This window comes from Branchiostoma belcheri, unplaced genomic scaffold (assembly GCF_001625305.1).
Source record: "Branchiostoma belcheri isolate BF01 breed outbred unplaced genomic scaffold, Haploidv18h27 scaffold127, whole genome shotgun sequence".
NCBI lineage: Eukaryota > Metazoa > Chordata > Leptocardii > Amphioxiformes > Branchiostomatidae > Branchiostoma > Branchiostoma belcheri.
Genome location: NW_017802680.1, coordinates 384863 through 399393, shown reverse-complemented (window position 1 = coordinate 399393; position 14531 = coordinate 384863). Strand labels below are relative to the sequence as shown.

The 14531-nt window shown below is 44.6% G+C and overlaps 1 protein-coding gene across 1 annotated transcript; it reads right to left on the bottom strand.

Moving 5' to 3' along the window:
* Positions 1–5829: 5829 nt before the first annotated feature.
* On the bottom strand, positions 5830–13691 carry LOC109463494 (ras-specific guanine nucleotide-releasing factor 1-like). Its single transcript, XM_019760329.1, has 2 exons — positions 13350–13691; positions 5830–5994 (listed from the first exon to the last, which is right to left on the bottom strand). The coding sequence occupies exons 1-2, from the start codon at positions 13608–13610 to the stop codon at positions 5830–5832; spliced, it is 426 nt and encodes a 141-aa protein (XP_019615888.1). The 5' UTR covers positions 13611–13691.
* Between the last annotated feature and the right edge of the window lie 840 nt (positions 13692–14531).

The window sequence follows — 14531 nt, the reverse complement described above, 5'->3', positions numbered from 1 at the left end:
AAAGTTTAAAACGCGCTTGGTAACGACAAGCCTTGTCGTTTGGTTATATACAAGAACGATTGATAGACTGCATATCTGCCGTGAATGGCTGTCGTTCCTATTCGGACTGGACTAATCTTGAATTGAAATGCATGACCACACGCAACAGTAGTGGGTACACAGACTATTTACTCTACTTCAGTAGTAGGCTATCAACGCCACACGACAACAAAATACCTTAGTATATACTGAGGTAATTTTGTTGTTCAGCTTCAGATTTTGTTGCCTTTACACCAGTGTAGGCATGGGTAATATGTTCATATCAGCGAGTAAAGAAAACCTGCCAACAGCCCAAACTGTTCACCCAGCCAAACTTCATGGCCTAACGTTCCACCTAGACTTTACGAAGCAGACATAATTGCCATTTTCCGGCTTCCTGACTTCCCGTCGAGTGACATCCCCCATAAGACACTTTATGTCCTTTTCTACGTGAATTGCTTTTACAAACAATGGAGGCACAGGTTGTTATTCAGCCTGTCGTGTGCAGAACCGTCCAGAACCGTGCTTTATCCAGAACCGTGCTTTATCCAGAACCATGCTTTATCCAGAACCGTGCATTATCAAGAACCGTGCTTTATCCAGAACCGTGCTTTATCCAGAACCGTGCTTTATCCAGAACCGTGCTTTATCCAGAACCGTGCTTTATCCAGAACAGTGCTTTATCCAGAACCGTGCTTTATCCAGAACCGTGCTTTATCCAGAACAGTGCTTTATCCAGAACCGTGATTTATCCAGAACCATGCTTTATCCAGAACCGTGCGTTATCCAGAATCATGCCTAGGCATGGTCCTGGTTACTCCACACGTATTCAGAACTGTGACTGGGGCAAATCAAGGTTCGTGGATACGCGGAAACTATCAAGAACCGTGCCTGATCCTAACCCACTCAGGCATAACCCATCGGAACTAAATAGGCACCATTCAGGGCACAATACTATTGTGTCCTAGAGAGACAATCGGTTGGTTTTCATTTATGCTGGCACCAACCGAAGCTTGCTGATAAACCGGGAACTTATGAGGAGGGGAGGCTCTAGCTGCCATCTTACAAGACTGTCTGTGAGCCTTCCGGGCTTCTAAAAAAGCTCTTATTCAAACAACTTGAACAATAACGAGCGCGCGCTACGGGCTGTTTCAGAAGAAAGCGGCACCCGGCTTAACAGTAGCATCAGTATGTGCATAACTTCACAGTCTTCTGTAAGGTAAGCACCCTTGTTATGTGCATAACTCCGCGGGTCTGTGGGGAGGATTGTCTCCGCCTGATCCCGGGTTTACCCGCGCACAATGTGGACCTGTTCAACACGGGACGGACTCATCAATCAAAACACACCATGCACTGCAGGGGCAACTCTGGCGGCAACGTTCTAGCGTACGTTGTACGTCCCAGATAGTCGGATATACTTCATTCATTGTTCTGTACCTGTATCTGTATCTGTATAGCCGGAATAAATACCCCTCGGCGTAACACATAAGCTTCGCAGGCACGCGGCGCGGCGACTGCTATCTACATGTATATCACACCGAACGACCTGTTCGCTCAATCTTTGCACATTTAACTGTACATCTTCTTTCATACCAAGTTTTTTTCTTAATGGATTCAAATTATATAGTGCATAATGGCATCTGGCAACCCATGCAGTGCACACATAGTGCATTATACCTAAACGACAGAAATTACACCAATAATTGTAAAAGCACATCCTCGCCCAATACTGCATAGTCTTCGGCAAGGTAGATCAGAATAGATGTTGGTATGCAGCGGGAGATGCCATATGTTATACATTTTAAAACTGTTGCGCATGCAATAACGCTTATCTAACAGTGTAAATTTAAGATATATCTACGTTGCAATCTCTTCCCTATCTTGACACATCTCTATTATTTAGCACGTCAGAAGCTTGATGCAGAGTTCCACCTTAATGGCAGTGTTGTCGCTGTAGGGAATAGTTAAAGGAAGTGAATGTGAAATGAGTGTTGGCACTGAATTCGCAAGGAACCGCTTGGGGTAAGAAATTATGCAAGACAAGCGTTTTTCGCTACTGTAGAGAGATATATGATCGGCATATATAAGAAGACTAGGCGAAATCATAGAATTTTGAAAAATAGCTTCCTACAATGTATCGTGCTGATTGAGTGCTATTACCAAATACATTTGCTGCGCGGACCTAAAAAAACAATGTAATTATTTGCTAGACATTAATTCTATGTTCCCAATTTCTTTAGTTTACTTTCTTTGACACTGTACAGGCAATTAGCCTTTGGTTATCCTTTGCAGAGAAATAAAGATACATTATTCTTTCCTTAAGAATTAAAAGCAATGAATCAAGTGAAAGCATTTGGACACATTCTTGGTAAGTCCTGATAAGACCGCTATCACGGTACAACCGATTCAGTCATGCGAATCTGTCTGTTAGAGAAACATCACAGGTTACCGGATAAGCTACGTCGATGAAGGTTAGGTTAGACATCCAGGTAATACGATACGCCAAAAAACAGTTACTCAAGCAACTGGATATGATTTTGGAAACGGTCAGACGTTTCAGCTAGTATCCACTAGCCTTCGTGAAGACAATCAAGTGAGTTGTCTTCACTTTATTTGCATATCAATCAATAGTTTGTGCTTATAAACCTGCATTTCCCCTCTGGTCTCTCAGTCACTGACGAAAGCTAGTGGATACTAGCTGAAACGTCTGACGTTTTCAAATTCATATCCAGTTGCTTGAGTAACTGCTTTTGGCGTACCAGATAAGCTCTTTGGCTCCGAACTCTCGGAAGAAAGCTGATGTAGATTGTCTCCCAGAAGACTGATTACCATCATTAAACTGTCTTCCTAATCGTTCGGCCATTGCCCTGGAAATTCTCTCAATCTGATAATTCACGCCCTTTCCTCGCGCGCTGCCTGGCAGCTGATAACGATCACTTTTGTTGCTTAATCAATGAAACCACGACCTCGTTTCAAAAGGTGCTGTTTCAATCTAGGCCACAGAGACCGTTGGAATACTGCATAAATAGATATACATGTATACTGTGTCCAGAACCTTGCCTATCTAGTTCTATGCCTGACTGGGTTAGGGTTAGGATCAGGCAAGGTTTTGGATAGTCTTTGGATAATCTAGAAAGTACATTTGCCCTAAGCACGATTCTGGATACCCGTGGACTATCCAGAATCGTGCCTGAGCATCGTTTTGGATAATGCACGGTTCTGGATACGTTTGGACTATCCAGAATCCTGCTTGAACATTGTTTTGAATAAAGCACTTTTCTGGATAGCTCAGCCCCCGACCAGCTCTTGTGAACCATAGATGAATATTCCAGCCTTACTGTATTCTCTGACGCCAGGATTTCCTGTACTTATCTATGATAAGCATCAGGCAGTATTTGTAGTTCATTAAAGTCTTACCAAGCAGTGCGTTCAGCTCGTTTGAAGTTACGTAACGACCGGCATGAAGCCTTTATCTTTACTTCATGCAAATGGAGGGACGCCCTTGCAAATGCCGAGGATCGGTATGAACCGGATGAGGCTTAAGGCATTAGTTTTCTTACAGGAGTTGATAAATCTGAGTTTGACTTTTGTCGTATAAGTTGCTTCTCGTCGATAATCTAGTTTTTTACTTTCATGTTGTAACTCATAGCAACTGTCAAAACAAGGTGGAAGCTCAGTTCAAATATAGGATCTCTCCTCTTTTATCATAAATCCTGTTACTGGGAACATGAGATATTTGAACGTAGATTATTGACTCTACATTATGTATACTGTATGTTGTTCTCCTATGCTTGGCTTAGTGCATAATGTCGTGTGTTGTAATATGCTGGGGCCCTTCGGAAAAAAGCTTTCAAAGCTGAATGGGGCTACCTAGTCGTATTAGGATTAAAGAAATAGATATATTTGACACGCCAAAGAGATATTTTGACACTTATTGCTATGATTTAAAGCGCCTCAGATTTCATAGTAACACAAATGAAACTTCGTCGGTGAAGGTTAGACATCCAGGTAATACGATACGCCAAAAAGCAGTTACTCAAGCAACTGGATAAAATCATCCAGTTGCTTGAGTAACTGCTTTTTTGCGTACAAAGCTTCTTTATAGTCGTAAACTGGCCAGCCTGACCCTGACCCTGGTACGGGATGTTTTCCAAGGGTCAATTAAATATTACTCGGGTCCACTGAATGTCTTTCTCCCAAATAGTCGCTGACCCTGACACTGGTGAGTTTCATTTTCAGAGTCTTAAAGAAATGTTTCTCAAGTCCACTTTAAGGCTTTGTTGTCCTGGACGTCTTTTTCCCAAATAGGTGCCGACCAGGTGGTCCCGACTGTTAAGGCCGTCCATCCAATCTTCCCGGGCGCGAAACGAGCTGAAGCGAGAATAAAGACTTCACAGAGCGGCGGGAAGAGATCGATAGACCCACCAGGGAGAGGACTTAAGATGCAAATGTGGCAGATGAGACCAGAGATAAGGCGGGGTTTGAGTCTTGCTGAATCAGCAGAGCTGGCGAAGGCGGCAACAACTCATATCTGATGCATTTCTTAAGGCATCGCGTGGCGCAATGGTCAGGGCGTGTTCTAATCGTGCCTGGGACAAAGGTACGTTATTGGATACGCAGAGACTATCCAGAGCCGTGCCTGGGACAAATGTACTAGAACTCGTCTTGTGATTGCATGTTTCAGAATATAAAAAAATGTACTAGAACTGATGAGGACAGACACTGATTTGCACATTTGCCACTCAAAACAGTACATTTTAAAGCATTTCTGAGGTTCCACTGCCTGTGGTTCTACTGGTGACACGAGAATACAGACATGTACGCACCTACGAGCTGCTACTCAGCATATGTTTAAAACATGTTTCTGTCGGATACAGATGGAAACCTTCTCCCGCCGCGCGTCAGACGATCCGTCATCCCGTTTCCCACCTGTTCCCCCCTCTCAGCGTCGCCTCACGTCAGCGGATTTACCGCGCTTCGGTGAGACAGACGACAACGTAAGGCAACAACCTGCCTTCGTGATGCACTGTGTTCCGCCTCGGCAAAGTTCATGGATCTAAATCATCGAGATAGCCTTGTCAGATTATATAAAGCAATGGATTTCGTCCATAATGTGTACGACATATACTAGTAACATTTTATGTTTCAACATTTCCCAACAATGAAGGAATGTAAAACCCCTTACAATTCATTACAACATTTTGTTTCTGACGTAATGGAAACAGTTTTATTGCTTGTTTCCTGTATAGTTCAAACTGTTCAGTTTCTGTACTTGCCTATCTAGTTCCATGCCTGAATGGGTTAGACTCATGATCAGGCATGGTTCTGGATTGTCTCTGCATAGCCAAGAACGTAGATTCGTCCAAGGCACGGTTCTGGATACGCGTGGACTATCTGAGCATGATTCTGGATAAATCACGGTTCTAGGTACAGCATCACAAGATAACCTTTATCCCTACTATAGTCAAGTTGTGGAACAGCTTCCAACAGGACGTTGTAAATACCAGGGACCTACAAAAACTTTAAACACAAACTCAACGCTCCTCTCAGTGCTGCCCGTCAGCGTACCGTATAGCAAACGTTATTGTACTGCTGCCAAGGTGTCTTTGAGAAAGCTTTGTGTTTCAATCCTCTTGTCCCTTGGGTGATTAGCCTGCACAGAGGGAGGACCTGGTTTCAAGTGTGGTACTTATTTTATGCAAATGAGTTTTCGTACCACACTTTTTGGATAGTACCACACTTTTTTGCACTATGGGGATATAGACACAGAAACTGAATGACTCTCATTGGCTAAGGGGTAGTGGCCACGTTCTAAGCTGAGGTGTCGACCAAGGCACAGAAAGAAAACAGTCCCCTTGCCGTGGCCTTCACAGTCCCTATCGTCCCCAGGCCTTCAGAGGACACCCAATCGTATCGGCCCCGCAGCACCAGACGGCGAGTCCGGGCCTTTGATAGCCTCTCCTCGGTCCTCATGAGCTGACACGGTGGAGATGGCAGATCCGGTCACAGATACTCCATCATCTGGGAAGTACATTTTCCACAGACGTACCCCTAATAAAGACTTGTGTTACCCCTTATTATTTGAATAATTATGATATAGATATGTTAGGTTTTATTCGACATTAGGTCTTGCTCAACACACATTTTATTGTTGTTACTCTCTTTATGTAGTTTGCCATACATTGTACCATGCGCAATTGTCGTGCAATAAATTTCTTCATTTATGTAGCGTTACCGAGATGCAGACCTGCTTGTAGCGCAATGTCAACTAAGGACTGTGACGTCTGAGCGACTAACTATTTGACAGATCGTTCAACGACCTTCATAGAAAAAGACATTTTTGCATTACAGAGTTAAAGAGACGCAGGCATGCTGGGATACAGAGACGCAGGTATGCTGGAAGAGAGAGATTCTGCGTGTATCACCACATCCACTTATACTAGGAACTGCAATCGCTAATTTATAAGCGACCAACTTTTGGCAGATCGTTCAACGAATCCCATAGGCAAAGAACAGCTTTTTTGTTTTTTATTAAAACACATTTTGCTGTTATCAAATCAGACTTTTTCATCTTGCATCATATTCCAATTGTAACATCAAGGGTAACACAAATCTGATTTTACTCGCAATATCGCGAGCACCGTCTGTGGATAAGTGGAAAAGGGACCTTACTGGGAAGACGTTTTGTGAGGCTATGAGTATAAGTGTTGGGATGTCCTTGATGAAAAAATATCAGCGACATTCTATTTGTCGAATTAGTAATTAAAACAGCCCCGTCGTGTTGTGTCCATTCCGAAAATAGCCGCAATACAACAGACACAGCCGTAATACAGCAGCACACAGACTTGGTGGCACAACAAAGGGGTGGTTGTGCATATAAAAACGGTGGTGTTTCTGTGGGGATGTATTGCCGCAGCGCTGCTGATTCTGCCTGGTCCTCAGGGACAGGAAATCAATATACTTTGTCATCCTTTCTGTGTGCCCCGAAACAGCTGGTGTGGTATACTGTATATTGTTCAGTCGTCAAGGCCAGTCATTTGTAGTAAATAGCCTTCGGCTGGTTTGGTAGGCCTGGCTCTATGTTCATACCGCCGAACGAATAAATCATATCATATCAATATGATATGGTAACGTCCTTGACAATTCAACCTGCACTACGTGATAAGATAAGGATGTTACATTCGGGAGTTTCGAGTGACATCCATCACTCTTCTTCGGCATCACCAGAAGTAACGACCAGCCATTTTTGGTACTTTATCCAGCAGTAGAATTTGAATAGTTTATGAGTATCTTATGAGTACCTGGCCGGATGTCTAATCTTTACCAATGTATCAAGCAATCAATATGTTAGTTACGACGACTTGGGCCAGAACGACAACAAAAGCCCACAACCGCAGTACAATATCAGCCAGTGTGTTTACTTTGTATAAAGATTAATCTGCTGCAGTTGCAAAGCCTTGTTGCAGTTGCTGCAGATTAATCTTCATACAAAGCCTTGTACTTCAAACGTTGACAGCTGTAGCTGATAGCTTCCTACTAGCTTCTCAATAAATAAGATCCAATCGCAAGATTCAAAGGCGCGGTACGGGAGCGTGCGTCAGTCCGATGTTTTGCCTTTCCCTGTGTGTGTAAAATGGGTCCCCTGTCGTGTGTGTAAAATGGGTCCCCTGTCGTGTGTGTAAAAAGGGTCCCCTGTCGTGTGTGTAAAATGGGTCCCCTGTCGTGTGTGTAAAAAGGGTCCCCTGTCGTGTGTGTAAAAAGGGTCCCCTGTCGTGCGTGTAAAAAGGATCCCCTGTCGTGCGTGTAAAACGGGTCCCCTGTCGTGTGTGTAAAAAGGGTCCCCTGTCGTGTGTGTAAAAAGGGTCCCCTGTCGTGTGTGTAAAATGGGTCCCCTGACGCACGGAATTCGGCGCGTAATGAACTCAGAAAATCCGGAGCTGGCGGTTAATGTTCTCTCCGTCCTATGATCACGCTCCGTTATTGGGACGACGGGAGAGAACCACCGCTGAGTCTCATTTATGGGTGCGAAATGGTCTCCTAACAACGGCTACAGCAATATGGTATCCAGATCCATGCCTATTTGGTGCTATGCCTGAATGAGTTAGGATCAGGAACGGCTCTGGATAGTCTCTATTGTATCCAGAACCGTGGCGATCTAGTTCTTTGTCTAAATGGGTTAGGGTTAGGGTCAGACATGGTTCTGGATAGTCTCTATTGTATCCAGAACCGTGCCTATCTAGTTCTATTCCTGAATGAGTTAGGGTTAGAATCAGGCACGGTTCTGGATAGCCTCTATTGTATCCAGAACTGTGGCTATCTAGTTGTATGCCTAAAAGGGATAGGGTTAGGATCATGCAGTTTTCTGGATAGTCTCCGTGTATCCAAGAAAGTAGATCTGCCGCTGGCATGGTTCTGGATACGTGTGAACTGTCACGGTTTCGGATACAGCACGGTTCTGGATAAAGCACGGTTCTGGATACGCGTGGACTATCCAGAACCGTGCCTGAGCATGATACAGCACGGTTCTGGATACAGCACGGTTCAGGATAAGCATTGTTCTGGATACAGCACGGTTCTGGATAAAACACGGTTCTGGATACAGCACGGTTCTGGATGCGCGTGGACTATCCAGAACCATGCCTGAGCATGATAAAGCGCCGCTGTGCTGCAGCTCTACCTTAAGCATGTCCCGGTGGGGACACACGAGCGGCTGTATCTCATTATTCCGCTACACGGGCAATAACTCATCGCCTGTATCAACACACCGCCGCGCCTGCCTGAGCGTCGCTCTTGTAAAAATCATCCCTATCAGCCTCAATGGACTTTTCCTTCATTTTACAGCTCTCAAAATAAAGGACAATTTGTAAATACAGATTATACGAATAATCGTAAATATTGAATGTGCCGACACTATATATTGTCAATAAATATTGCATTATAAAACAATCCCTCCTCCAAGTCCCAAGAGCTGTCGCTCATACAACGAGAACCATTCAAAATCAGATTTATCAATAGCAATATAAAAATAACTCAAAAATTTTAGTGCGTCGAAAATCCATTTTCCAAGTCCCAAGAGGTAACTCGGATACAACGAGAACCTTTCACAATCAAATTTATCACCCCAATCAGTGTGAAATAGGGAATTAAACACGCTTCTCCGCGCTGTTAATGGCGCATATCTTGTAGCAGCCATAACCAGTCCATCAAACCGTCTTTAGAAGTGCTTCTCTGACAGTAAAACATGGCGGGATTGCCTCATCATCTTTCGGGGTTCCCGTTGTTGCAGTGAGAGGACGTCTTGGGTAGTCGTGGGTGAGTAAGGCCATGTTGATTTGATTATATGGATGACATCCGCGCGCGCATCAATTTTCGGCCGTTTACCAAAAAAAAAAAAAATTTCAACCATGCTGTAAATCGTACAAAACAGTTGCAAAATGAGCAAATATATACTGTAAGTTGCACAAAAAGTATTGGAAAACAATAACAATGTCGTAGAATGTCAAAACCAAACGAAAAAGACGAAAATGTAAAGAAATGAATTTGAAGAGTAGATTATTCGCCATACCATACCCTGTGTCATTTGTTCAATCTTCATGGCCACGTAGATAATGAAAGCAACTTTTTTTTTGCAAAACTTTTTTTTTATTCGCACGCTCGCATCAGTTTTGGGGTTCCCGGAGGATGTCATCCATATAATCAAATCAACCTGGCCTAAATTGGATTTGTTTGTTTCGCATAACCGGTAAATTGCGTTTGTGGCGCTGTCAAATTCATCGTGGGTCGTTTTAGGATTTTTATACATGTTGTAGTTTTTTTAAGCAGGCTGTGACAGAATTCGAACCAACCGTGGGGTCGTGTGGCGCAACGGCAGCGTGCGCGACTCGGAATCAACAGGTCCCGGGTTCGAGTCCTGACGTGCCACCGATCTTGTGCCCTTGGGAAAGGCACTTTACACGACTTTCCCCACTAGACTCAAGTGAAAATGAGTATTGTCTGTCCTGTATTCGTTTCTATGTGTGAGACACAACACCAGCAACAGCTGCCTATGTTCCGCGTGTATTGCACTGTTGCAATTTCAATAAAATTATAAAAAATCAAATCAAACCGCCGACAAGGACTTAAGGCAGCCCTTTCTGTAACCAGACAGGTGGATTTTGCAGGACACATTTTGTACGACTATTACAAGTATGGCACGACACATGTGGCCGGGTCTTAAGGGTAATACTCAACGGGTTTGCTACGCTGTATAAGGCCGGGCTGTCTCGGACAATATGAATTTGCACATACTGTACACGAATCTGCTGTACATTGTACAAGGAACGTAATAAGGTAGCAATCTTGCTACTCTGCCTATATTTCTTTGCCTTGCACACAGATAAAGAAAACACAAAGAAAGGATCGAAAAAAAAGACCGAGTTCGCCCGTAATTCGTGTCGACAACCGCAGCAGAATTTTTACATCCTTGCAGCTTCTCAGATACGCGCCAATTTGCCGGGCAGGTTTGATCATTACTTAGATATCACTTAGGTTCGCCGATCGATCCTTCCTCCTGTGTCATTAGCTGAGAGGCGCCCGGCGGGCACAAAAGCGCATTCCGCCATGACGTCCCTCAGGGGGCTGGTAAAGGAACACTTGCATATTGCAACAGGGCGGACTGGGAGCACCTGTAGCGCCGCACAGGGTTCTTTCAACACTTGTTGTGGACGCGTTGTGTCTGTATCTGTATCTGTATAGGCTGGTATAACCGCCTTTTGGCGTAACACACCAGCTTCGCAGGCACGCGGCGCGGAGGCAGCTGGCTACATTACACCGATCGACTTGCTACACCTAACCCTTGAACATCTAACTCTAGACATTGTTTAAAGCTATCTAATGACAATGCCCCTACTGTTTTTGTGTATATAGATACTATGGAGAGCATTCTTGTGTACTTTGACACTCTTGGGCTATTTTATGTCCACAACAGGGATGAATCGGATGTTTTGTGATGCAGTTTGCGTTGCTAATTAACCACGCCACAAGAGTAATATTCCAACAGTAGATGGATGTTCCAATATCACCTGTAGCTCTGTAGGGACGAGAGGAATTCTTTCACCACTTGTTGTGGAGGCGTTTTTGTGTATATAGATACTCTGGAGAAGCGTTGTGTGTCTATTGGGATGGGCTATTTTAGGCTTATTTTGTCCACAACAAACTTGCCCCGTGGGATGTTCTGTGATGCAGTTTGCGCTGCTAATTTACCAAGCCACAAGAGTAATATTCCAACATTAGATGAATTAAAAATACGCCAATATTTTCAATTCAGAAGCGCTTTCTGATAGATAGATACACTGGAAGGCGCTCTATGTGTATATAGATACTCTGGGGATGGCTTATTTTTCGTTATGTACAAAACTAACTTGCCGTGAGGCGATGTTTGTCTTACTAATTAACCAAGCCACAAGCGCAATATTCCAGCAGTGAATGGATGAAAAAGACGCCAACATTTCACATCGGTAGCGCTCACTGCCAAAGGAATACAGCAAGTAAGATATGGCAATCTCTGCGCGTACATGACTCGTACTTTTTCCGTTCTACAAGTGTGTAACAGTGGGAGTTTATAAGCGCTACCAACTGACCCGGCCGAAGGGTCTAGACCTTTTAGCTGATTCAGTAGGAGCGTCGGATGTAAGCTGGCGCCCGGGGGCCGTGGGTTCGAACCCCGGCCCAGGACCAGGAGGGTTTTTATCTGTTTCTACTGCTCGCCTCTGTTTCTTACAAGTGTATGAAGATGGATGGATGCCAAATCACTGGCGCTGCGGAAAGGTGTGAAGAAATGCGGAGGGGAGATCATTAGGGACTCTATCGTGTCCAGAACCGCACCTGGCTAGTTCTTATGCCTGAATGGGTTAGGGTTAGGATCAGGCACGGTTCTGGATAGTCTCCGCGTATCCAAGAACGTAGATTTGCCTCCAGGCACGGTTCTGGATACGTGTGGACTATCCTGAACCGTGCAAGAGCATGGTTCTGGATGCATCAAGATCTCAATGACTGTTTGCTGCGTTATATTTTCCATTCGTTTTGAAGCAAGAAAATATGTATTGATCGGAAATCAATAGCGCTGGAGATAGATGTGCGAGAATGCAGGGGGAAAATAATTAAGGACCCAACATTGCTTTTCCTTTCCCCTTCGTGTTGTGCATCCCTGTGCTAATAACACTTGTCGTACATGTATTTTTTTCATTACAAGATGTATCAGTACCAAATCCATGACGCTGTAGACATATGTGCAGAAGTACAGAGGAAAGATACTAAAGGACACACCTGTTTTTATTATTACAAAAAAAATTAATGGCTATCTCTTGGCTTACACTACTTGTGCTTTTCTCCATTCTATAAGAGCAAAAAGATGTATCGATGCCAAACCAATGGCGCAGATAGATGTACGAGATTGCATAAGAACGACAATGACGGACCCACCTGTTTCTCACCCGCCTGTTTCTTGCCTTTCCCCCTTCGAGCTATCCCTGTGCTTACAAGACTCTTTGTCCTTTTTTCATTGGGTTCTCAAAGATGTATTGATGCCCAATCAATGGTACTGCATATAGGTGTTTATCTATTAGATAGGTGTGCAAGAGTGGATAAGGAAGACAATGACGGAGCCACCTGTTTTTTATGTCTTACCCCTTCATGCTATCCCTGTGTTAACAGTACTGGTATTTTTTCTACGCTTTAAGTACAAGATGTATTAATGTCAAACCAATGGCACTGAAGATGGATGTGCAAGAATGCATAAGGAAAACCATGACAGGCCCACCCGTTTCTTGTCTTTCCCTTTGTGATGCGCCTATGCGAACAAGACTCGTCCTTTTTTTTCATTCTTCAAGCGCGCAAAGATGTAATGAATGGCGTAGATAGGTGTGTAGAAATGCAGAGAAAATAACGAAGGACAATACAACACAACCCACCTGTTTCTCGCTGTCCTCCCCCTTCGTGCTATCCCTGTGTTAACAATACTACTCTTTTTTCTACTCTTCAAGTATAAGATGTATTAATGTCAAATCAATGGCACTGCAGATGGGTGTGCAAGAATTTTTTAACGGTGTCGCTCAACGCAAGGCCAATTTTTTTGGCCACTTCTAGGCATAGTGCTAGAGGTACTTAAGTGAGTATAATGTAGTTATGTCAGGAGATGGCGGTGGACCTTTGTTTTGAAGCTTTGTGGATTGTAGTCGGACGGAAAGCAGCTGTTTGGAAGGGAGTTGCATAATTTTGCAGTCCGGGGAAAGAAGCTGTTGTTGTAATTGTAAAATGACTTGGAGAATGCATAACAAAGACAATAAAGCACCCACCTGTTTCTCGCTGTCCCTGCCCTTGGTGCTGATGACCCGCTCGCACTGGCATCCCTCGATCAGCGCCAGGCCGGAGGGCCGCATGGCCGTGTCGTTCTCGAAGTAGAAGAGGAAGTTCTGATACAACGCGAACCAGCGCTGCTGCCACTTGCCCGTGTCCGAGCTGCGCTTGTACAGGTAGCCTGCCAGGGTGGCGTCCGCCCGGGCACAGGCAGACAGGGAGAGGAGCTGCCCTTCACTGAACCGTATGGCCTTCTGCATCTTGAAGACAGCTGCGGCGAAATCTGGTGAAGAATGTTCAGAAGAAATCTTCCTTCCTTCGGTAAACGTGGTTCTCAAATAGCATCACGTTGAAGTTCAACGAACAATGAACAATGCCTTTTGCATCGCGCTCGGTCAACGGTGAAGACAGCTGCGGCGAAATCTGGATAGTTTTTCAGAAGGATCCTTCTCACCTTCAAGAAACGCGGTTCTCAAAAAGCATCACGTCTTCAACTAACACTGAAGAAATAGCTTCGGTGGCAAATGCGGATGAACCCGCTAGCCCCTTCCCTCCCTGAAACGGTGCCCACGTCCTCAGTGAACAATGAAGAGACAGCTTCGGTGGCAGATGTGAATCTGAATGTTCAGATGGAAGCTTCCAACCGTCGGCGAACGCGGTTCACAAAAATGAAGACCCTCTGCCTTACGCCTTCACGGAACAATGGAGAGATACCTTCGGTGGCAGATGCAAATGAACCCACTAGTACCTTCCTCCAGCCTTCCGCAGCACGTTCTATCAACAATGAAGACAGGTGCGGCGAATCTGAATGTTCAGAAGAACCTTCCTTCCCTCCTTCCTTCAATGAACGAGCTTCACAAAAAGCAAGGGCCTCTGCATCACGTCCTCAACGAACAATGAAGATATAGCTTCGGTGGCGAACAGGAATGAACCCACTGGTGCCTTCCTTCGGTAAAACGTTGTCCAAGTCCCTAATGAACACTGGAGAGACAGCTTCGGTGGCAAATGTGAATCAAATGAGCCTACTACCACCTTCCTTCCTTGGGTAAACGCGGTCCGCAAAATTCAAGGCGGATCCATCCCCCTCACAACACACAAACACACGCTCAGAACAATGCGGTCTGCGCGAATGAAGTCTCCCTCCTCAGTCCAGGCAATCCGATGGGGCCAAATTAGCGCGG